Here is a 26,029-nt window from a genome sequence, read left to right on the forward strand (position 1 = left end):
ATCTTCTCGATCTTTGCCTCCATTGTTTTTCCGAGGTCCCGGATCATCTTCACTATCATTATTCTGAATTCTTTTTCTGGAAGGTTGCCTATGTACACTTCATTTAGTTGCTTTTCTGGGGTTTTATCTTGTTCCTTTATCTGGTACATAGCACTCTGCCTTTTCATCTTGTCTGTCTTTCTGTGAATGTCAGAAATTGGCAATTCTGTCATTTGACATCTTAATAAATGTTATAAGGAGGGCATAGTAAAGCAGAGGAAAAGCTATAATTGGTAAAGAAGTAGCAGTCACTCATTTAGTTAGGAGGATGTTTGGTATTTTATGTTGCTAAGTGAACTTACTGAAATGGATGTTCTGTGTGTTTATGCCCAGGAAAAAAATATGCTTTCCCTGAAAGCATCAGATCTGTTTGGGTTATTCATTTGGATGTTATCATTGAAGTATAGGTATGAGCCTCAGAACAGTTCCTGGACTGTAGGGGCTGGTGGGTCACCCCCACCCCGCCACCAGTCCTTACTTTTGGCCAAGGGCAGACAAAGTTGGTCTGCAGGGCACTAAGTCACGTTGTTGATGTCTCCACTTTGGCTGGGATTTTGCTGATTAGGATCAGAGGAGTGGCCATTCAGTATAGTCTGTAGTTGAACCAGGCTTGTTAAATCTCTCTTCCTGTGTTGTAAGATGAGTGGTTGAACTGTCTAATGTGTGACAGTGGTTATTCAATTAACACTAAGACTGGACAGGATATATACCGACTATAACACCCAAGTCCTGTGGTTTCCCTTCTACTTCTTTGTCCTTTTCCTAACTCATTCTTTACCATCCCCATATCTAATCCATTTCAAAGACCTATAAACTTTAACCTTGTAAATCTCAAATAGGGTTTGTTCTCATTATATTATTCACACTAGTTACTTATCTAACATGTATTTTTTCTGGAAGACACATCATGGCCTTGTATTTAGGAACACTAGATAGCACTTCAACACCATGCTTGGGGGTCATTTTAAACAGCAAAATTACCAACAGAAAGCGCAAACATGCAAAAAACAAAACAAAAAAAACCCGTGGCACCAGATAGACTGAGAAGAGGATGCTTGTTTACAGTTTGAGAGCTGAAATAGGCAGACTGTCACCTGGTGCAGTGTCAGCTGGGAGTGTGTGCAGAATGTGTGCTTTGGGTGATTCAAATATTTCGTGGTTCTTCACATGTCTGCAAATGTCATGAAAGCGCTGGAGAATTGATTTGGGGGTTATAACAAATTTTACTCTGCTAATAATGAGAATTGACTGTGTGTCCATTTTTTCTATCTCCATTTACTGTCATAACCCTAATTCTGGCTACCATCATTTCTCACTTAGACTGCTGCCATAGCTCTCCTAACTGTTCTCTATCCAGCCTGCTAAATGAAGTTTGTTTCTCTCAAACTGTTTTCCACAGTGTAGCTGGAGTAATACTTCTGAAATGTAAATCTGATCATTCCATTTACTCCCCATCTCTACCTTGGATGAGTAGCTTTCCATCACTTTTATTTTATTATTTTTTAATTTTAAAAAATTGTCTGGCTATGCTGCACGGCATGTGGGATCTTAGTTCCTGGACCAGGGATCGAACCTGCGCCCCCTGCATTGGAAGCATGGAGTGTTAACCACTGGACTGCCAGGGAAGTCCCTCCCATCACTTTTATTTATTTATTTATTTTATACCGTCTTTATTGGAGTATAATTGCTTTACAGTGGTGTGTTAGTTCCTGCTTTATAACAAAGTGAATCAGCTATACATATACATATATCACCATATCTCCTCCCTCTTGCGTCTCCCTCCCACCCTCCCTATCCCACCCCTCTAGGTGGTCACAAAGCACTGAGCTGATTTCCTGTGCTGTGTGGCTGCTTCCCACTAGCTGGCTATTTTACATTTGGTAGTGTATATATGTCCACGCCACTCTCTTACTTCGTGCCAGCTTACCCTTCCCCCTCCCTGTGTCCTCACGTCCATTCTCTGCGGCTGCGTCTTTATTCCTGTCCTGCCCCTAGGTTCTTCAGAACCATCCTCCCATCACTTTTAGAATAAAGACTAGAATCCTAGTAAGATCTTCAAATCCCTTTAATCTTTTGCCCCCTGCCTACTTGGCCATAACCTCCCCACTCCCCACACACAGTTCCTTTTCATGCTTAAGATCTCAGTCTTCCCTGATACACAACTTTCATTCCAGTCTAGGTCATGTTACTTTGTTATCCCATTATCTTTTCTTTGTGCCACATTCCTTTCCTTCATAGCATTTATCTCAGTTCACAACTACATATGTAAGTACTCATATATGTAATTTTAAAAAATCAATATGCCTCTATTCAACTGTTATGTAAGTTCCAAGATAGCAGGAAGCAACTGTGTTTGCTTTTGCCAGCCCTTGTATCCATAGCACCTAGCACAGTACCTGACAAATAAAAGGTTCTCAGTACATAGTGAATGAGTATATACAACCTTTCCCATCTTGACCTCCGCCTACATTTCAGTCTTCTTGTTAGGTTTCTATTTCCCTGTGCCTCAGACACACAATTGCTTCACTCTGAGGTATTACGCCCCTCACCACCACCACCACCACCACCATGCACACAAATAACATTTAAAATTCCGAACCAGCTTTCCCCATGCAAGCCCTGGTAGTCCTTTGAGATCCAAACTAACTATCGGTTCTTTGGTGTGATCATTGCTAAACACCCTTGAGTGTTTTAGAAAATTTGTGTGAGATTCTTTCATTTATCTGTCTGCTGTGTTAGATGAATAAGTTGAGAGGAGGGGACTGAGTATAAATTTATCATCTCAGCCCTTAGCCCCATACCTAAAGCAGTAAATGCCTAAGAGACGTTTTACAAATTGACTTTTGAATCTTCCATAGACAGCTTTCAAACTGGTCAAACAACTTCATTATAAGATTTATAGTGCAAACCTTTTAACACATGAACAGAAGGAACTTTCTGGTTTCAGGGTCACAATTAAAAAGTAGTTCTTCTTATAACCTCATACTATCTCAATCCAGGTTTTCTGAGTTTTAAAAATATTATCTATAGCTAATTTTGCTGGTGCCCATTTCAACTTTTAAAAAATGTTTAACCGTTAATTATTGATTTTTGAAAATCAGTAGACTTATTTATTAGAGTATAAGCTCTCTGAGGCTAGGAGTCAAGACTTACGTCTTATCTGTTCTTTGCTCATAGTCCAGCCTTCGTAGCATCATAACACACAGTGAATAAATAAATGGTAAATAAAGGAGGGAATCTGTGTACCAGTATAGTTTCTTCAGAACTATAAAGTAACTTTTTTTTTTATTGGGATTACATGCATTTTTACTTAAATTGATGATCACTATGTTTTCTCTTCAACCAGATGATTAACATTTCAGGGGTTCTTAGAGGTCCTAACTGGTATGGTTGTTTAATGGATTTTATCTAAGTAAAATAGTTAAGGTGCTTTTCATGCTTTGTGTGTAGAAGTGCCTGCATTAGTGTTCTATTCAGTTTGTTCTTTTAACTTTCTGGAATATTGTGTGGTTTTAATTTCATTTTGTCATCATATAAAATGGAGAGGGGCTTCCAATTAGGAGAATGATGTTGATTTTTAAAAGGCCCATGCTTAATTTACCTTGTATTATCCCAATTTGAACATATGCTTTTCTTTATAAACAGTTTAATAAGACTTGATAAGAACTGTGCTTGCGCATAGTTTAAAACTTTGTCCTTTGGTAGTGGTTCTTAAGGAAAGGGGGCTGGATGTCAGTTGGAATAACTTTTGGAATCACCTCTTTATCGTTTTGAAAATACATTTGATCCTGGTGGTGGGAGTTGGGGTGGAGGTGAGAATTTGCATTTTGGAATTTTCCCAGTGATTTGTAATATGTAACCCCCAATCCAACACAACAGTATTACACAGGAAGGTATTCTTAATGTTAGTTAAAGACTTCCTAGATAAAATTCAGATCACATGCAAAGAAAAAGTAAAGAGGAGCTTTTCTTCCCCTAAAAGCAGTGATGCAATTACAGCTGACCCCTGAACAATGGGTTTGATCTGCGCGGGTCCACTTATACGGGAAATTTTTTCAATAAATACATACTACATGTACTACGTGATCTGTGATCAGTTGAATCTGCAGATGCGGACGGTGACTGTAAAGTTATACATGGATTTTTAGCGAGGTGGGGGGAGGGTGAACCTCTCGACCCCCACATTGTTCAGTGGTCAACTTTATTAGAATGAAAGAGCATTCATTGAAGGTGCGGTCAGTAAATTTGAAATCAAGACTAACCTGGGGAAAATAATTTTAGCCAATGATACCTTGTTTAGAAGAGTAGATCAGGACTTAGATATGAATGATAGCTTTGGATTTGAAAACCATGATTTTTTTTATTAGTGCTTAAAAAATTTTAATTACCAACAAATTTTAATTTTTTGATAGGTTTATGGCTACAAATGATTTGATGACAGAACTGCAGAAAGATTCCATCAAGTTGGATGATGATAGTGAAAGGAAGGTAGTGAAAATGATTTTGAAGTTACTGGAAGATAAAAATGGAGAGGTACAGAATTTAGCTGTCAAATGGTAAGTTGTTTTTTACTTGCTTCCTACTGCCTTCACTTTCCGTTAAAAACTTCAGTGTAATAACTGGTAAATTATCTTAGTCTTGTACTATGTCTTTCTGGAGTTTTTCTTTAGAATTTGTAGGTGATTTGGTTTAGTATTTGTACTTGGCACATGAGACACATTTCCTTATATGTAGTTTCTGTATTGGCTGGACATGTTATTTTAATTCTTATGAAATACATGTAGGAAACTTCAGAAAGTAGTTCTCTTACTTGTTTGGCCAGGTTTTTTAGCTAGGTTAAAAGGCCTATCCATCTCTGTATTAGTTAAAAGGCTCTCCATCTCTGTATTCCAGGGAGGAGGGGTGGCTTTAAGAACCAGTGACAAGGAAGTAAAAAATAAGACTTGATAAAGGATAACAACGGTTAAAACCATAGTCTAATTAACACTGATGATACAATAGTTACGAAGAATCTTTCCTAAAAATTGAGAATTCCAGTTACCTTTGTGTGTACGGTGCATTGACAGCATCTTGTTAGGTGTGATATTGACAGCTGGACTCTTATTCTTAGTTAAAGGTACAGAATTTGAGTTCTTGGTAAATTGTATTAGTGCATCTATTTAATTTATGCATACCAAATATTAGAAACCCTTAAAAATTTACAAGTAAGTTATTAGTAAGTATAACTTCTGGTTTCATATAAAAATTAAATTATAGAATTTTATGTCATTTTGTATGGCATATAATATATGGTATCAATTTAAATAAAGTATTGTCTCATTATTACCTTTGTTGGATTTTCTTAAAAAGGTTTTATATTTATTTTAGGCTAAGGTTTTACATATCCGCTGTAAAAACAGGGAAAAATATGAGAAATTATTGGTCAGCATAGAATTTCTAGACATGTAGTACAACTTTCTTTAACTTGGGACATTAGCAAGTTTAAAATCAAGCGGGTCTTCAAAAAATGGTAAGTTGCAGAATAATACAAATGAGTCTAGTTTTACTTAAATAATTATTTTTCATCTTTTGTTTCTTTTGCCATGTGCTTATTAATAAACAAAATTGTTTGGTTCAAATTATGTGCTGAGCAATAAGCAGCCTTTAAAAATGATAATAAAATGTAGGCTTTGTCCCAGATTGAGAGGGGAGAGGTACACAGGTCTTTATTCACTTGAGTATGAATCTTGTTAGAAACCTGAGTGTTTGAGCTTTTGATGATCTTTTATACTTAAAATTTAACAGGTTGGGGGGAAAATGATGTTTATTCAGGAAAATAAGAAAGGAATTAAGATATTAACAAAAGTAATATATTAGGTGATAAAACCCAAGAACTGATTCTTGGAGGAGGGAAAATCCTAATAGATAGAAATTGTAAAATTTATCAAAGAACTCATCACCCAAAAGAAACTCATGCCCAGAAATCTTTCACACAACTCTTTGAAACCTCGAAGAGCAGATAATTCCAGTATAGATAGTTTTTGAACTATTTCAGAACATAAAGTATGAAAACCTTCCAGTCTTTTTTTTAAACCAAATACTGATGATAAATTCTGACTAAATACAACACTAAAAAAGAAAACTACACACTAGTCTCATTTAAATGTTCAAAATAAAATCCAACAATACATTAAGTATAATATACTTTGACCAAGTGAGGTTCATTCATTCCAAGAGTATAAGGACAGTTTAACATTATGTGCTTTATTAATATTTTTATTCCATCATGTTAATAGATCAGAGGAAGAAAAAAATAATGTAAACAATAAGAATTCAATGAAGGAACTGGATGTAAAATTAATGAACAAAAATAAGTAGCCTTCACATAAGCAAATAACCAGTTAGAAGATATGGAAGCAAATGTCCATTTATTATAGTAACAGAAAGACAAAATGCCTAGCAATAAATGTGACAAGAAATGTTACAGTGGTGACCTTGGGTGAGGGTGTTGCGTGGTTTAAGGTAAGGTTACAATTTTCTTTTTAAAAACTGTCTTTTATAGAAGAAAAACTTTACTCTTGACCAATAACAAAAACAAACTTGCAGAAAAATGTACTTGGAACCAATGGAAAGACATCTCAGGTCCTTGGATAGGATAACTCAGCAGGGCTGTCAGTTCTCTCCGGGTTATTTTAATGCAACTTAGTTCTAAAAATCAGTAAGTTTTTTCCACAAGCTAGACAAGTTGATTCTAAAGTATATTTTGGTGGAAGGGAGAAGAGGGACAGGGTATTTGCTCAAGATAGACAAAAAATTCCCTGAAAATTTCTAGAGTTGGAGGTGTGTTGGTTAGCCCTACTAGATACGAAAACATACTATTATGTTTATCTAATGAAAGCAGTGAGGTAGTGAGGCATTAATAGACCAGTAGTTTAAAATAGAATGGAAAGTATTCGATACATGATGCTGTTGGTGGCATCATGAGAAAAGCTGGACCTTTTTTCAAAACACTGGATAACCATTTGAAAAAGATAAAATTGTGTCTTTACCTCACAACTTCCCTACTTAAGGTCAACATTGTTCACCTTAAATTGGTTTTATGTTGGATGTATTTGTGTTTTGTGACTTTTTTTTTTTTTTTTTTCCGGTACGTGGGCCTCTCACTGCTGTGGCCTCTCCCGTTGCGGAGCACAGGCTCTGGACGCTCAGGCTCAGCAGCCATGGCTCACGGGCCCAGCCGCTCCGCGGCATGTGGAATCTTCCTGGACCGGGGCACGAACCCGTGTCCCCTGCATCGGCAGGCAGACTCTCAACCACTGCGCCACCAGGGAAGCCCAGTGACTTTTTATTACTGATTAGTAGTTCACTGATAGCACAATGATATCTTCCTAGGTTTGGCTATTGTGGATGAAGAGACAGTGAACATTCTTGTGTGAGTCCTTTTCAGGACATGTGTCTTTATTTCTTAGGAAGAGTGAAATTGCTGTTGTCCATTTAGATTTTTAAGAAACTGCGGAATTGTTTGCCAAAGTATTTTTACCATTTTACATGAAAGTACCAGTTGTTCCACATTATCATCAGCAGGTGGTTGTGTCACTCTTCTTTTCTTTTTGGGCCTCGGCATGCAGGATCGTAGTTCCCCTACCAGGGGTGGAAGCGCAGAGTCTTAACCCCTGGACCACCAAGGAAATCCCGGTTGTGTCACTCCTTAATTTTAGCTATTCCAGTTGGTGTATAGGTGTAGTTTTAATTTACATTACCCTGATGACTAATGATGTCTAATGTTATTTTGTTTATTGGCCATTTATTTATTTTTTTGTGGACTTTTCCCTGTTTTAAAAATTGAGGCTGTTTTTTACTATTGAACTATAGGAGTTCATATATTCTGGATATAGGTCCTTTGGCACATATATGTCTTATAGTATTTTCTCCCAATTTGATGATCTTGAGTTTTTAATTTATTTTAAAATTTAGTTTAGTTTGATTTAATTTATAAATTAATTTCAACTTTTATGGTTATTGCTTTCTGTGCTGAAGAAATCTTTGTTTACTTTATGTTGCAAAGATTTTTCTCTTATGTTTTCATCTAAAAGCTTTGTAGTTTTAGCTTTTATTTTTAGTCCTGTGATCTAGAATTAATTTTTGTGAAGTAGGAATTGAGCTGTTTTTTTTCCATATGGAAATACAGTTGTTGAAGTACTAATTTATTGAAAACATCTTCGTTTCAGTACTGAATTGCTTTGACATCTTTGTCAAAGTCAGTTGACTATAAAAGTGTAGGTCTATTTCTAGACTCTTTTCTGTTCCACTGATCTATTTGTCTGTTCTAATGCCAGTACCATACAGTTTTATTAGCATAGCTCAGGCTTTTTCAGGCTTGGTGCTGTTGAGTTTTGGGGCCAGATAATTCTTTGTTATGGCGAGGTATCTTTTGTATTGCGTGTGTTGTTGGATGTTTAGCAGTATCTAAGCCTTTACCCACTATTTTTGCCAGTAGCATTCCTTCATCCTCCAGTAGGAACAACCAAAAATGTTTCCAGACTTTGCCAAATGTCTGTTGAAGGGCAAAAGTCACCCCTGGTTGAGAAACGCTGGTGTAGATCTATAGAAGTCTGAAGTAAGGTAGTGTAAGTTCTCTAGCTTCATTCTTTTCTCAAGAGTATTTTGATTTTTTAAGTTCTCTGTATTTCCATGTAAATTTTAGAATGTTAATTTATGTTTTAAAAGTAAGTTTGCTCAGATTTAGATTGAGATTGTGTTGAAGCTATAGAAATATCAGAAGAGAATCAGCAATTAACAATACTGAATCTTTTAACTGTAAACCGTAGTATCTCATAATTATTACAGTAATTTTTGTTGATTCCTCGGGATAGTCTATCTAAACAATCGTCATCAGTGAATATCCCCCTCTTTTTGATCCTGATTTTGGTAATTTGTGATTTCTCTTTTTTTCCCCCCTCAATTCATTTAATCAGGGATTTACCAACTTTACTAATCTTATCAAAGAACTGACTTTAGGTTTTGTTATTTTCCCTATTGTCTTATTTAACTGATTGCTTCTCTTTTATTATTCCTTTCTTTCCACTCATTTTTTTCCTTTCTAATTCTTAACCATTTAAAGGTATATATTCTCCTCTAAGTAAATTGTGGTATTTTTATTATCATTCAGTTTGAAATATTTTTAATCTCCATTGTGATTATTTAGAAGCAACTTTCAAATATTTGGAGGCTATCTAGATCTTTATTTTTATTTTTAATGGTTTTTAACTTAATAGCATATGGTCAGAGAACCATACTCTTTAAGGTTTCAGGGAGGTTTATTTGTTTGTTTTGGTTTCTTTTGTCTACTCATTGAGATTGGTTTTATGGTTCAGCATATGATAGGTCTTGGTGGATGTGGATGTTCCCTGTCCACTTGAAAGCATATTCTACAGTAGTTGGGTATGGTATATTATAAATGTTAGGTCAGGGTAGCTGGTAGTGTTCAGATTTATATCCTTTGTGATTTTTTTTCTTTTCTTAATATTAAATACTGAGAAAGGAGTGTTAAAATTTCCAACTATAATTGTCAATTTATCTGTTTTTCTCTTTAATGCCAATTTTTGCTTCATGTATTTTAAAGTATGATTAGGGGCATACGCATTTATAATTATGTCTTCCTAATGGTTGATGTTTTATGAGTATAAAATGTTTCTTTTTAAATACATTTGGGATATATTTTTTCTTATGTTCATATAGCTGCTCCAGTTTTTTTTTAAGATTAGTGTATCTTTTTCTATTTCAGTTTTTAATCTGTGTTTTTATTTGTATTTATTTATTTTTTGGCTGCATCGGGTCTTTGTTGTTGCTCGCACAGGCTTTCTCTAGTTGAGGCAAGTGGGGGCTACTCTTTGTTGCGGTGCACCGGCATCTTTCTCATTGTGGTGGCTTCCCTTGTTGCGGAGCACCGGCTCTAGGTGTGCGGGCTTCAGTAGTTGTGGCACGCAGGCTCAGTAGCTGTGGCTCACGGGCTCTAGAGTGCAGCCTCATTGGTTGTGGCGCACGGGTTTAGTTGCTCCGCGGCATGCGGGATCTTCCCGGACCAGGGATCAAACCCGTGTCCCCTGCATTGGCAGGCAGATTCTTAACCACTGTGCCACCAGGGAAGTCCTGTGTTTTAAAATTATGCGTCTTGTAGACAGCAGATGGTTAGGTCTTGCTTTTTTTTCTTCTATTCAGTTTCATAATTTCTTCCCTTTGATATGAGTGTTTTAATCCATTGTTGTTTATTGTAAGTATTGATGTAGTTAGATTTAGGTGTGCCATTTTACTTTTTTTTTTTTCCATTTGTTTCTTTTGCTGTGTGTTTTTTTTTGGTGGGGTTTGTTTTTAATTGTTTTTTTTTTCATGCCTTGTTCTGGGTTAATCAAATATTTTATAGCAGCAGTTCTCAAAGTTTGATTTGGGGGTCCCTGGGACATCTGTGACCACGAAAGTTCAAAACTGTAATATGAGTAATACTAAGGTGTTACTTTGATGCTCATTTTCCCATAAGTATACGGTGTAATTTGCTCATTTTCCCATAAGTATACGGTGTAATTTCCACAGGCTACATGACATGTTATATCACAAAATATTGAATGCAAAAGCAGATGTGAGAATCCAGTTATTTTAAGCCCAAACATTAATTTGCAAAAATGTGAAACAGCTATTTTTCTCATTTTTTGTTTTTTGGAAAATATAGTTATTCCTTAAAAATGTTAAATTTATGTTAACATGTGCCTTTATTATTGTTACTTTTAATTTTTAATGTGGTAAGCATTGACAGATACATAACAGCCCACATAAAGAAAAATTCTTTGGGGTCTTCATTGATTATCAAAGTGTTAAAAGGGTTCCTGAAACCAAAAGTTGGGAAGTGTCTTGTTTTATAATATTTAATTTTGATTTTGTCTGTTGACTTTTCAGATACATCATCTTTGTGTTATTTTAAAAATTGTCACTCCAGGCTACGGATTATAAATTGCATCTTAAATTTACCACAGTCTTAAAAGTTAATATTGTACCACTTGATGTAAATTATGTAAACCTTGAAATAACATTTTTCCATTTACCTTCCTCCTGGCTATGTGCTACTATTGTTTTTTAAATTTGTGTGTGTGTCCATAATACAGTATTATTGATAGTTGGGAGAAAAAAGATATAGTCTCTTAAATGTAGCCTTTTAGGTATACACACATTTACCATTTCTGGTGATCTTTATTCCTTTCTGTAAATCTGAGTTATCATCTGGTTTAATTTTCCTTTAGCCTAAAGAACTTCCCTTGGCAATTTCTGTAGTATAGGTCTGGTTGCCATGTAGCCTCAGCTTTTATCTGAAGTTGTCTTTAATATACATTTTTATTATTCATTTTTAAAGGGTGATTTCACGGAATATGGAATTCTAGGTAGACACTTTTTTCCATCTGTTTTTAGTTCCATCATTATGCATTCAAATTGTTGTTTTCTGAAATACAGTTTTAGAGATTTTGTAACTGTTATCTGCAGGAGGTTTAGTCCAACAAAGCTATTTTGCCATTTTAGAAGCTAGAAGTCTTTAAATTCATTTTTGGAATTCCTTTTATTTTCAATCCCAATTTGTATTGTTTCACATTCGGTCTTTACATATATGCCGTGTCTCTTATTATCATTTCCATCCATTTGGATTGAGCTGTTCTTGGATTTCTCCAACTTTTCTGTTTATTTTTCTTCTTTCTTAATTCCCCAAATCATACTGCCTACTACTTTTCTAGTCAAGCAGTCAGTCAGCTGTTATTTATTGAGAATCTGTATGTGAAACATTGATCTGAGTATTTATCAAATTAAATTATTTTCATCATGTCACTAACGCTTGAGAAAATGTATTGGCTCCCAACTTTACCATATCACATTTAAATTCATTGGCCTGACTTTAAAGATTCTCCTTAATGTCCCAGGTGTTTGCCTTTCCTATTTTGTGTTTCATCTGCCTTTTGCATCAAGCAATTCTTTTGACTTCTCATTTCTTTCAGCATGTACTCTATTCATTCTAGTCTCTCATTTGAAATGCTCTTTTTTTCTAACTATACCCCATAAATACAAGTACCTAAAAATCTGTCTCCGAGGTGCAGTCTCCTGTCTGTAAATAAATACTAACATTGAATTTAAAAGTTGTTTTTTTTTTTAATTGTGCAGAGTAGTGAATGCAGTGCCTGCATAATTTCTAAAGTAGTTATGTGAGTTCCTTACCTCACCAACCAGATGGTAAATTTTTGAAGATAGGGGCCATACTTTTGTTATTCAATACAGTCTTGAATACAATGGTTTCTCAATGAATAGTCATGCACTAATGACTATTAGTCATTAGTGTGCTAAATTCTGTGGAAAGGACACAGTGGAAGAGCTTTTCCCAGTTACTTGATGCTTTTAAAATTTAAACAAGAAAATAAAAAGAATATAAATTTTTTGGGTCATGAGTTGGAGTTGGTGATAGATGGTAGGAAGGAAGGGTCACAGTTGGCAAAATGTGATATACTGGATGGAATTTCTATTGCAGGTAAATCATAGGATCCTTGTTAGGAGCAGACTCCTAATTAGCCTTCTTATTATTAAAAGATGTTGTGTGTATTTGAATTGAAGGGTTTGGCGGGAGAGGGTGAAAGCATCTTGAGTTTCATGACACTGTGATGAAAATAAGTGGGAAAAAATTGGAAACTGCAAAGAGCTTATTAAGAATTTTTTAACACTCTTATTTGTATACTCTCTGTTACAGGCATAGCATTTATTTCGTGTTGACAGCTGCTAAGCAGAAAAGTTAATGTTTTCACTCATCTGTTTTTCTGTTTTTGTTTATCTAGATTAAAAAAATGTTTTTTCTTCTTTATGTTACAGTCTTGGCCCTTTAGTGAGTAAAGTGAAAGAATACCAAGTAGAGACAATTGTAGATACCCTCTGCACTAATATGCTTTCTGATAAAGAGCAACTTCGAGATATTTCGAGTATTGGCCTTAAAACAGTAATTGGAGAACTCCCTCCAGCTTCCAGTGGTAAGCAAGAATGCTTTTTTCTCCTATTTCCCTTTTATAAATGGAGGTATTTCTCCTCCACCTTTTTTTTTTTTTTTCCTCCTGACCAGGGAGGGAGAGAGGTATCTATCCCTAAAAGATCTTTGTAAGCATCCCTTTGAATAGTGAAGAAAAAAAAGTCCGGAGTCTTATTTTTGCTTAAAAATATTATTTTGATTGAATTTAAGTATCTCTTTGGAATAACAGTTCTGAAGGATTTTTATGTTGGAGCAAGATTTTATATTGTATTAATTGTGACTTGCAGAATAGAGTTAAGCCAGCCTATGCAATGAGAGAAAAGATAAGCAAAATCATGAGTTACTTCTGATTAGCTTTCTATTTTCAGTGTTAATTTTGCTTTGCTTTAGAATTTATGATGTAAAACTTAGCACCATTAAGACAGCTGTGAAAGAGTTCATTTACTAGTATCTTTAATTAAGGCTGAGCCTTTTATAGCTACCTATAATTTTTTTAAAATTTAAAACTACAATTAATGAATTTGTCTAGTAATTAGCTTTTGACCTTTGACAGATGTTTATGTAATGTAAGTTTTAGAATTTGTCTTGATTGCTAAGCTGTAGGCTAAAATTGCAGGCTAAAGTTACTGTCTCATCTGCAAATGGGGTGAAATTACTCTCTTTCATGGAAAGATGTATATTGGTAATAATGTAGTCTTAGTATGTAGTTTTCACTCATTTACTTAATAAATATTTATTATTCTCTATGCTAGGTATCATGCTAGATAGTACGTGTATATTATTTCACCTGGTCTAAAAATGTCAGTCATATGGGAGGTCTTAATGTAGATTGTTGATAAGGGAACTGAAATTCAGAGATTAAGTTAATTCATCCAAAGTTTTGATTACCTGGTTGGATGAAGATTCATACCCATTATCTTTTAATCCAAAGGTGATGGGTTTTTTTCACTATATCATGCCAGTGTTACTTTATTTCACCAACTCTGAAGTGTTATTTATAGTTGTATTAGCTACATTGATATTTTCCTCATTTTTTCCCTCTCATTGAAACATGTTTGTTTTTAGCTGATTTCTGGCTCTAACAAGAATTCTATTAACCATTCAGATTTTTACTTTCACAGTTACTTGTTTCCTTGTTTTTCTCCCTGGTCAGTAACAACACAGATCTATTTTAAAATAGCGATAATCTTTATTGATGAGTCTCCTGGAACAACATTTCTACTTTGTTTGGATTGGAAAGGATCTTATTAGGTTACTAGTAAAGAGGACTTAAATAGAGAAAAATGTCATCGCTGCTTTCCAATCTAGAGGTGTAAGCACTACAGTTACTATTAGCTCCCATAGCTGGCATTCGTGCCAATGCACAGAAATAGTAGTCCAGTAGAGTTTACTGAATCAATACTGTTTTCCCTGTGTCGTGTACTCCTGCAGCGGGGTCTAATTCTTATTTATGTCTAATAAATTATTTGATTGAAAAACAACCTGTTTTGAAACATATTTTTCTTTTTTAAGATTTTTTTTGATGTGGACCATTTTTAAAGTCTTTATTGAATTTGTTACAATATTGCTTCTGTTTTATGTTTTGGTTTTTTGGCCTCGAGGCATGTGGGATCTTAGCTCCCCAACCAGGAATCAAACCCTCGCCACCTGCGTTGGAAGGTGAAGTCTTAACCACTGGACCGCCAGGGAAGTCCCTTGAAACATATTTTTCTGACATGGATCTCTTGAGTCAGTTTTAAAATCAAGTTTAGAGTTGCTGAATATTTGCTAACTACCATGAATATAAGGTGGAATTCAGCATACTTGCCTTGAAATCATAATTGGTTTCTTATTCATGCAGGCTCTGCATTAGCTGCTAATGTATGTAAAAAGATTACTGGGCGTCTTACCAGTGCAATAGCAAAGCAGGAAGATGTCTCTGTTCAGCTAGAAGCCTTGGATATTATGGCTGATATGTTGAGCAGGTAAACATGACTATTGTTTGTATTACTTACAATACAAATATTTGTGCATTTATTAAGAACCCTTTCTGATAAATATAATAAAACTTGGTCTAAAATTATTCATGTTTAAATTGTGTCTGTTTTTATAAATGTGTGTGGTTAGGAGTGAGGGAAGAAAAAAGCTAATTATATTTTCACGTAATACTGCATAGCAAGCATATTTCTTGTAGTTTTTTGAAAAATAATAAAATTTGTGATTTAAATATTTCAGCAGAGTTTTTATATTTTGTTTTACTCTTTGATATTCTTGAATACAATGATCTACTTGGATAAGGAGATGTGCTGGTAGGAGTGGCAAGTTTTCCAGTTAAAATAATGCTGGTATTCTTCAGAAACCATGTTTTTTTAGAGCATGTGTTGTGAGGGTGGAAGGAACTTGGCTTTATATATTTGTTGCTTTTCTACTTTTCCTCTGGAAGTCAAACTTGGGAATATAGAAAGAGATCTAGGCAACTCCAGGGGGGAAGTAACCTTAAAAGACCTGTCAGTTTCAGTTTGTCCCTGATTCTCATAATCATTATATGTCATCATTATTTGTTATTTGTGGCTACTTCACTTGAACTTGAAAATAATCAAGTGCCTTCATGTGGTACAAATATATAGTAAAAGTGAAGAGCTATCATCGTAGCACACAAAGAGCTTATACTTTGCTATAGGAAGTAAGAACACAAATGGCTATAATGTAAGGCAGAATTGGACTAAATATTAACGGAGACTATAGTGTATTTGGGGTTTAAAATGGAAGGATCCAAGAAGGTTTGTTATGGCAACAGTGGCGTTTGAATTTAGTTTTGAAAAGTGGGTAGGGCACAGGTGTCTATGCTTAAACATAGAATATATCAGAATATGTAAGTAGTCTTGAGTTGGGAAACATTGTATTCTAATTTTCCAGAATATAGAATGAATAGAAAAGTGGTAGGAGATCATTTTGATACATTGGAGTCTTGTTGAGGAGGGTGAGGAATTTATGCTTAATTTGATAAGTAGTGAAAATTCAGTTAGACCTTTTGTCCTATGTGTGACTTGATCACTAGCACTGTCCTGGCAGGACACAGACGTTTGACTGCTATTGAGTCATTGAACTGCACATGTGAAATCATTTGAAAGAGAGGGTTGGACCAACAAGATCGTTGAAACTTAGTGTGTAGATTTGTAGAGGAAAGACAGTAGGGAGAAGGGGTAATCAAGAGATGGTCAGAGGGCAGACCTTTCAGTAGTACTTGGACATCTTGTATTTATTTGTTTTCTTTTTATTTTATTTTAAGGCAAGGAGGACTTCTTGTTAATTTCCATCCTTCAATTCTGACCTGTCTGCTCCCCCAGTTGACCAGCCCTAGACTTGCAGTGAGGAAAAGAACCATTATTGCTCTTGGCCATCTGGTTATGAGCTGTGGAAATATAGTTTTTGTTGATCTTATTGAACATCTGTTGTCAGAGTTGTCCAAAAATGATTCCATGTCAACAACAAGAACCTACATACAATGTATTGCTGCTATTAGTAGGCAAGCTGGTCATAGAATAGGTAAGAAATATTTACGTATTTAAAAGTTTTCTTTAAAAAGTATTAACGAATGTTTATAAGAACTAATATGCTTTTCTTAGGTGAATACCTTGAGAAGATAATTCCTTTGGTGGTAAAATTTTGTAATGTAGATGACGATGAATTAAGAGAGTACTGCATTCAAGCCTTTGAATCATTTGTGAGAAGGCAAGTTTTTAAGATCTATATTTTTCAAATAAAAATTTTTCTTAAGAATAGGGTAATAATTAAGATCTAGATTAGGTGGGTGAGGAGAAATGGGTTTTACTGACAGCTGGGATTGAGTTTTGGATTTCAAATGTGTTTTAATTAAGTTTTTATTAAATAATAACTGATAACCAATACAGTATTTGAAGTGAATATCATCTTTATTTTAAAATACAATCCTTACATTTATTTTGAAATGTTTCCTTCTTATTGTTAGGACTTTTCTTAAAGAACTTGGGAAAGGTATTTATAATTGTCTTTCAGTTTACTTTAATGATGTAGTCTTTATCCTGAGAGAGTACCAGGATAAATTAATTATCTGGTCAGAAATGTATACTAGTGAATTTCATATCTCTTCAACAGTTTTTGAGATGTGTTACAGCCATTTTGCTAGGGCAGTGATTCTCAGTTTTGGAACCTTGGTTCTAATAATAAAAACTGTATTTATGTACAAGAAGGCCATACTGGCTAAGTAGTGAGATTTGGGGTTTTGTTTTTTTTTTTTTTTTTTTTTTTTTTTTTGCTTTTGGCTAGAATTGACAGTGTAGTAGCACAGTGTCTTGACACTTCACTGTTGTTATTTGCAGTAATTATAAGTAGTTATTTGCCACTCATGGTTTTTGATAAGGAGCTTTTATAGTCATATCAAATTGTTAAAATCTGAAATTGTGGGATTAATTTCTGTCCTTTTAATTGAGAAATACAAATTATTTCTTTATTGTTGGGCATTTATTATATGTTCTATCTTTTCTCAACATAAAGTTAGAAGACCAAGCCTAGTTGAATGTACACTGGCATTTTCACCAGTAATCCTAGTTACTGAAGAATACATTTATCTGGGCTTGGTGTTCTAGTCGTGTGTTGAGAAGATGGAGTGTATACAGATTTCTCTGTGTGACCCCACACTAACTACGTCATACCATTTATTATAGGGAGCATCTGACTTCAGAGATGTTAAAGTGTGTGGGGGGGTGTGGAGTTCATCTTAAAATTGATTAAGTAAGAGTAATTTGAAAAGTAAATCTTTTTTAAAACATGAAGTCAGTGGGAGGGAAAGATGAAGGATCATTGGTGTTGAGGGCTGGAAACCACTTTCCTATACTATGTTAAAGGGAAGGGGAAAAAATCTGGAAATAAAGCAAAATTGGCAGATACTGAATCAAGGAGAAAAGTATAATTATTCAAGGCAGCTTTTGTTTTTTTCTTCAGATGTCCTAAGGAAGTATATCCTCATGTTTCTACCATTATAAATATATGTCTTAAGTATCTTACTTATGATCCAAATTATAATTATGATGATGAAGATGAAGATGAAAATGCCATGGATGCGGATGGTGGTGATGATGATGACCAAGGTATTTCAAATTAAGTAGAAGGAATTTGTTACATTTTCATGAAAGACCCAGTGTTATAGATGGAGGTGATTCTTACCCAGATTGTACTGTGTGTGTTTGTTTGTTTGTTTATGATAGTGAAAGTGGAAATAACCACAATATTCAACAAGAGCAAATTGATTAAAAAAATTATGGGGCATCCATGTATTGAACTGCTATGCAACATGTTCAAAATCATGTTCTTGTTAAAGCAGTTAATAAGTTGAATGAAAAGTGGGTAGCAAAAATTACTCTGTCCCAGTTTTATTTTTTTTTAATATGGTGAAAAAAATGTTACTAGTGTTTTTCTCTTGGCAAGCAATTATAAGTGACTTTTGTTCTTTATTTTTCAAATTTTCTTCAAAGTGTTTTTGTAAGGAGGGAAATGAATGTTATTTTAAAAATTGTACCTATAGATAACATATTCATAGCAGTTTGGTTGGTTTCATACATAGTTACTTTATTGAGAAATCCTAAATATTGTTTGAGGCTCCATTTAACTTTCATGAATAATTTAAGCATTTCTGAGGCTCGTATGATTGATGTCATTGTGCTGTGATTTGTGGTATTTACTCTGGAAAGGAGTAGCACTTCAAGGACACAGGGTTGCTCATGTTTAGTTGTTTCTGCTAGTATTAAAAGAATCATAATAGAAATGTTTAAGTTATTGGGTATATGCATTGGTGGATTTCCTGTTAATTATAAACTTTAGATTCTTTGAATGAATTTAGGTAATGACTTGCTCTAAAGTCTAATTTCATCCATCTTTTTTTTTTAAAAAAAGGTGCAAAAAACCTCTCTTAATCCCATTTTAGAGTCAAGCAGATACTGCCCAATTTCTCTACGCTACAACAGTACTCTTCAAAAGAATGAATGCTCTCCAACTATTTTTTTCCCCTATTCTCTTAAATCCAGTCTTCCAGTGATTGCCAGTGACCTCAAATGTTTGAGTCTGCCTATTCCTCAGTTCTCAGCAGCATTTCTTTATTTAACTTCCAGGATACCACAGTATCTTTGTGATTACTCCTTTTCAGTCTCTGTGCTGGTTCCTCTTCATGACCCTGACCACTATACTTCGGAGTATTTCCGGACTTAGTCCTCGACTTCTCTGTTATGTTCTTATGATCTTGTTGATCTCATCTAGTCTCTTAGCTTTAATATCAATATGCTGAAAAGCCAAATTTTACGTTTATCCCAGACCCTTCCTGTGAATTCCATGTTCATATATACAACTGCTTAATTGATTTACTGCTTAGATGTCTAAAATATCTTCTCTCCACCCTTCTCCCACTGCCTGCCCGTACCTGTTTCTTCTTTAGACTTCTCCATCTCAGAATGGCACCTCCATTCTTCTTAGTTTTTCAGGCCAAAAACTTTGGGGTTATACCTGATCACTTCTTTTACACACCCTCCTCATCCAGTCTCCCATCTCAGGGCTTTCCCCTTACTTCATACTCATATCTATCTCCCTTTGCAGCATTTTTATTTTCTTTATTGCACCTAATCATTTTCTGATACACTGAAATTATTTTCTACCGTACCAGGATGTAAGCTTCATGAAGGAAGAGATTTTAATTTTAGTCTTCTTTATCAATTGCTTAATCCCAGTGCCTAGGACAGTGCTTGACACACATTAGACACTCCTTAAATGTGTTATATTAACGAAGGGAAACCTTAGCTTATAATAGGAATATCCTTTGAAAAAGGAGTAGCATTTTATGTTCCAGATTTTTTGATTGTTGGTGTTTTTAGTGTGGTAAGTACTGATGTTGAATAACAAACCAGGTCCTTTGGCTGCTTTATCAGGTACATGGATTATACCTAGTAAATATCTTTTTATCATTGTGTTATTGTAACTTATAAAACCAACATAATGTTCGTGATTAGGCTGTTTAATTTTTTATAACCTTTAAGTATATTTCTGTAAAGTAATTCCTATAGTTGGGTTGCCATTGGAAGCTTTTCATTTATTTATGTGCTTTAAAATAATCTATTTGATAGTACCCTATAATTTTTCTTCAAATAGGTATTGGTGAATAAATCAGATGCCTTGGTTTAGCAGTATGTGGTTGGGTTTTACTATAAAGTGCTAAGGTGAAATTAAGTAAGCCTCTGGAGATCGGAAAATTTTCCAAGGCATAGTTGGCTACATTTAGCTGTCACTAAGCTAATTGGAATATAAGCCAAAGAAGTGATGATATCTTTTTTCCCCCACTGAGGAATCATTTCAGGACTATAGTTCTTATATCTAAGAATAACGAAATTATTGTTAGTAATTTTAGACTGTCCTGAGAACTGCTAATATGTGGGCCATCCTCCTGACTTCATGTTACCCCACTGATTCGGCTTGATGGTGTTAGAAGGAAATAATTTTCAGAGATTTCACACACACAAAAGTTAGCAAGAATATGTAAGTGAGAGAGAATTGTTAATGCTTATGCTTGGAATATTGTTTTAATGTTTAACAGGAGTTTGGAAAAGCTGGTGCTCTGTTATGTGGGCAGAATTTTCTTGTTATAATTGAGAAAGTATAGTTTATTTAAGCTATATTAAGATAATATCTTGAAAGGTTGAGAATATACATATTTGTTTCTAATAGCCCATCAACAAATTTAGTGAAAAGCCTTATAGTCACAAAGAAAGCTGATGTCAGGATTCTTTTTCTCCCCTGAAAAATTAGTTTCACAGCATGACCTGGGATTGGTGATCATTCTTTTTAATCACATCATCTATACCACAAATCTGTTTTATAGTTTATCTTATAAACATTCCAGTTGTTTGTTTGATTTTCCTGTAGTGTCAAGTGAATCTTTTGAATTGAACTTCTATTCACATTATTTTAAAAGGCTGGGACATTTATGATTTTACAAATATTTATAATCTGAAGTTTAATGTGTTAATAAATGATTTTAAAGAGTTAATAAGCCGCTCATTACCCATAAATGAGAAAATGTTTAACAAATTAAAAACACAATCAGATAATCTTTCTTTAGAGGTTTGTTTATGTGTAAATTTTTATAAGTAAATTCTGCCTCCGATTTAAGTACTAGTTCTTTTTAAACCTATCTATTGCTGTATATCTTAGCGGAAAGTTAGAAAACTATCTTAGTTATGAATATCAGTTCACTTTCTGTATTAAACTTTTCTTATGATTAATAGCCTGTTAACATTAAAACTTCTCTTTAGGGAGTGATGATGAATACAGTGACGATGATGACATGAGTTGGAAAGTGAGACGTGCAGCTGCTAAGTGCTTGGATGCTGTAGTTAGCACAAGGCATGAAATGCTTCCAGAATTCTACAAGACCGTCTCTCCTGCACTGATATCCAGATTTAAAGAGCGTGAAGAGAATGTAAAGGCAGATGTTTTTCATGCATACCTTTCTCTTTTGAAGCAAACTCGTCCTGTGCAAAGTTGGCTGTGTGACCCTGATGCAATGGAACAGGGAGAAACACCTTTAACAATGCTTCAGAGTCAGGTCAGTTTAAAAGTGTGTTTTAAAAGTCATGCTAGTAAATGTGGTCTTTTAAAGTGGTGTTTTTCTATGGAAATATGAGTTCCAGAATAGCTTTAGAGAAACAGTTCTGGGATGTGTTTGTATAGTAGTTTATGGATGCTCATATTACATTACTTGTAAATAATTTATTCTGATTGAAGTTTTCTTGACTTTTCCTGGCTAAACAATATTAGTTTTAAGATTCAGTGAAGTAGTCTTTATCTTTGATTAATGGAGAAATCTTAGGGCGGTGGAATTAGACTACTTGTGTTCATAGCTTCCTTCCCTCCTAATTTAGTTGTGTGATCTTGGACAAGTTATTTAGACATTTTATTAAGCCTCACTTTTCTCATTTGTAGTAAGGGTTTACTTAGAACTGTCTACCCAAGGTAGAGATGATATGATCTATGTAAACATACAATGAAGCCTGCTACATAGTATTTATATATACCAGCTATTGTTATTGATAAAATACATATTTTTTTCACTTGAGGACATCTTTTCTAAGATCCTAAATGTTAGCTCTATATAGCCCCCATTTGTTGAATATTTAGTACATGCTAGGTATTTTCCTATCTTATATGCAGTCTCTACAGCAGCCCTATGGGGTACATATTTGTCCATTTTTGTAGATTACAAAACAGATCTTGAGAGGGACTAAACAACTAAACCAGAGGAGGGGATGTACATGCCATATCTATCTTGTTTTCAAGTAGTAAAAATTTTAAAAGTTTGTGGTGAACTTAAAGGTGAACACTGAAGATTAATTGTAGAAGAAAAAGATAAAGTGTATGGAGGACATAAGCAATTGACTAAGTATATGGAAAGCAGATAAAAATCACAGGAAATTTTGATGATGCTGTGGTGAATTAATTAGATAGTTTTCTTTTGCCTCTAGTTCTCTCACATCATTGTTCGAGATGGTATGTGTCTGTATCCTGGCATCCATAAGATTTATTGGTAAATTCTCTGTTTAGGATTTACTGTTAGAAAGTTTAGAAGCAGATGTCTTTGAATCTTATTCCTGCCGGTTGTAACTACATTTGAAGTGAGGTTGATTTCATTGTAATAGCCAACAAAAAGCAAACACAAGGACCCATTTAATGGTTTCTTTTCCATAATTTGTCTTTTTTCTTTAATTGCTTGTATGTGCTATTTCAGTTTCAAAAACCATTTATAAATTACGCCCCTAAAGTTTTGGTTGAAAATTATTTTATTGTTTAGATCTCTATTGAGTCTTGTGCATTTCATAAGTAAAATTAATCAAGGAAGACTTTTGTTGCTCTGTAGAAAGCTAATGATAGCTTTTCTCTGCTCTCTTATTTATCAGGATCAAGCAAATACGGTCTCAAGAGAACATATATAGTAGATGCAACAAAGTTTGTATTGTACAAATTGTTGACAGTTAGTGGAATTAGGAATTTGACCAAAAAAATTCTTCCATTTGTCCCCAGCCCCTGTAATTTGTGTTAAGTGTACTGAGGAAGTACCAATAGCTGAACCAGCTAATGAGCACTTGATAATTACAGGTTCCCAACATTGTTAAAGCTCTGCACAAACAGATGAAAGAAAAAAGTGTGAAGACCCGACAGTGTTGTTTTAACATGTTAACTGAACTGGTAAATGTATTACCCGGGGCCCTAACACAACACATTCCCGTACTTGTACCAGGTATGAAAGAAATAGTAAATCACTTTTGGGACTTATTATAGACTTTATTAAGACTTAGATAAGCTTAAATAATTGTTTCCTTGAAAAGGATAATTTGTGACAACTTTGCACATGGAACTAACTTTTTTACAGAACCATTGAATACCTGAAGTTAAAAGTAAAAAGTTTAAAATTGTACCCTAAAATTTTTTACTTTAATATTTATCATAGCTTGTGGAATTTCGACTGCTTTAGAGATAATATATAGTGGGAACTTTAGCAATCTTTTAGGGATTTGTTTTAAATTTTAAAACTAGCTTTAAATTCATAAAGGTGCCATGGATAAAAATGCTGGATTTTTCTCTTTTGGTTGGGTTTTAGGAATCATTTTCTCACTGAATGATAAATCAAGCTCATCAAATTTGAAGATTGATGCTTTGTCCTGTCTATATGTAATCCTGTGTAACCACTCTCCTCAAGTCTTCCATCCTCATGTTCAAGCTTTGGTCCCTCCAGTGGTGGCTTGTGTTGGAGATCCATTTTACAAGATTACATCTGAAGCGCTTCTTGTTACTCAACAGCTTGTCAAAGTAATTCGTCCTTTAGATCAGCCTTCCTCGTTTGATGCGACTCCTTACATCAAAGATCTATTTACCTGTACCATTAAGAGGTTAAAAGCAGCTGACATTGATCAGGAAGTCAAGGAAAGGGCTATTTCCTGTATGGGACAAATTATTTGCAACCTTGGAGACAATTTGGGCTCTGACTTGCCTAATACTCTTCAGATTTTCTTGGAGAGACTGAAGAATGAGATTACGCGGTTAACGACAGTGAAGGCGTTGACACTGATTGCTGGGTCGCCTTTGAAGATAGATTTGAGGCCTGTCCTGGGAGAAGGGGTTCCTATCCTTGCTTCATTTCTCAGGAAAAACCAGAGAGCTTTGAAACTGGGTACCCTTTCTGCTCTAGATATTCTAATTAAAAACTATAGTGATAGCCTGACAGCTGCCATGATTGATGCAGTTCTAGATGAGCTCCCCCCTCTTATCAGCGAAAGTGATATGCATGTTTCACAGATGGCTATCAGTTTTCTTACCACACTGGCAAAGGTGTATCCCTCCTCCCTTTCAAAGATAAGTGGATCCATTCTCAATGAACTTATTGGACTTGTTAGATCACCTTTATTGCAAGGGGGAGCTCTTAGCGCCATGCTAGACTTTTTCCAAGCTCTGGTTGTCACTGGAACAAATAATCTAGGATACATGGATTTGTTGCGCATGCTGACCGGTCCAGTTTATTCTCAGAGCACAGCTCTTACTCATAAGCAGTCTTATTATTCCATTGCCAAATGTGTAGCTGCTCTTACTCGAGCATGCCCTAAAGAAGGACCGGCTGTAGTGGGTCAGTTTATTCAAGATGTCAAGAACTCAAGGTCTACAGATTCTATTCGCCTCTTAGCTCTACTTTCTCTTGGAGAAGTTGGGCATCATATTGACTTAAGTGGGCAGCTGGAACTAAAATCTGTCATATTAGAAGCCTTCTCATCTCCTAGTGAAGAAGTCAAATCAGCTGCATCCTATGCATTAGGCAGCATTAGTGTGGGCAACCTTCCTGAATATCTACCATTTGTCTTACAAGAAATAACCAGTCAACCCAAAAGGCAGTATCTACTGCTTCATTCCTTGAAGGAAATTATTAGCTCTGCATCAGTGGTGGGCCTTAAACCGTACGTTGAAAACATCTGGGCCTTATTGCTAAAGCACTGTGAGTGTGCAGAAGAAGGAACCAGAAATGTTGTTGCTGAATGTCTAGGCAAACTCACTCTAATTGATCCAGAAACTCTCCTTCCACGGCTTAAGGGGTATTTAATATCAGGTGGGTACCTAGATTTTCTTATCTAAAAAATTTTTGTTTATTAGCAGCTGTTGCCTGGAAAGACGGCTAATGCCGAAGTTAAAACATTTCTGTATCTTGTTATATGTAGAACCTATTGCCTTATGTTATGATAGGGAGCCATATTCAAATGACACCTCGTTGCTTAAAAGGATAAAGAGAGTGTAGTTATATAATGATTAAATAAATCTGTTGTAGTTTCTAGTGTTTAATGTATTTTAATGTTACTCTTGTCTTAATGTGGGACAGATGTCTCTTGAATTAATATAGCCAGAGGAGCTTGCTAGAATTACAGTACTAAAATTGGTGAACTAACCTGGTTCAAATGAAAGATTCTAGAAGAGTTTTCAGATTACCAGTGTCAACCCCTGTTGTCCAAGGAGAAGGTAATAAAGGCCAGTCATTCTTAGAAATTGCTTTCGTTTTTAATAAAAAAAACTGGACAGTCATACAGTGGTTTAACCAGTTCCCTTTTGTGAGGGAGAGATCCTCCACTGCTGGTCTCTCAGGCTGCCTCCTTCCTGGAAGCAATTGTTCCTTTTGAAATCTAATGGGATTATGTTTCATAAGATGAGTAAACTTTGCTTCATTAGTATCCTGGAAGTAATAAGAAATACCCCTCTTGACCAAAGAGAGGTTTTTTTCGGTTTTTTTTATTATTTTTGGCTGTGTTGGGTCTTCGTTGCTGTGCGTGGGCTTTCTCTAGTTGTGGCGGGCGGGGGCTACTCTTCATTGCAGCGTGCGGGCTTCTCATTGCGGCGGCTTCTCTTGTTGCAGAGCACGGGCTCTAGGCACGCGGGCTTCAGTAG

General features: G+C 35.0%; 1 protein-coding gene across 1 annotated transcript in view; it reads left to right on the top strand.

Annotated features, from left to right (window-relative positions):
• Positions 1-26,029, top strand: part of CAND1 (cullin associated and neddylation dissociated 1) — a 42,804-nt gene that overhangs the window by 10,873 nt on the left and 5,902 nt on the right. The window contains exons 2-10 of the mRNA XM_007130227.4: positions 4,452-4,595; positions 12,907-13,061; positions 14,898-15,021; positions 16,326-16,582; positions 16,663-16,768; positions 18,017-18,162; positions 21,367-21,659; positions 23,207-23,348; positions 23,709-25,202. Of these exons, the coding sequence (XP_007130289.1) occupies positions 4,452-4,595; positions 12,907-13,061; positions 14,898-15,021; positions 16,326-16,582; positions 16,663-16,768; positions 18,017-18,162; positions 21,367-21,659; positions 23,207-23,348; positions 23,709-25,202 (2,861 nt within the window). The remainder of the gene's footprint in view (positions 1-4,451; positions 4,596-12,906; positions 13,062-14,897; positions 15,022-16,325; positions 16,583-16,662; positions 16,769-18,016; positions 18,163-21,366; positions 21,660-23,206; positions 23,349-23,708; positions 25,203-26,029) is intronic.

The sequence above is a fragment of the Physeter macrocephalus genome, chromosome 6, assembly GCF_002837175.3.
Source record: "Physeter macrocephalus isolate SW-GA chromosome 6, ASM283717v5, whole genome shotgun sequence".
NCBI lineage: Eukaryota > Metazoa > Chordata > Mammalia > Artiodactyla > Physeteridae > Physeter > Physeter macrocephalus.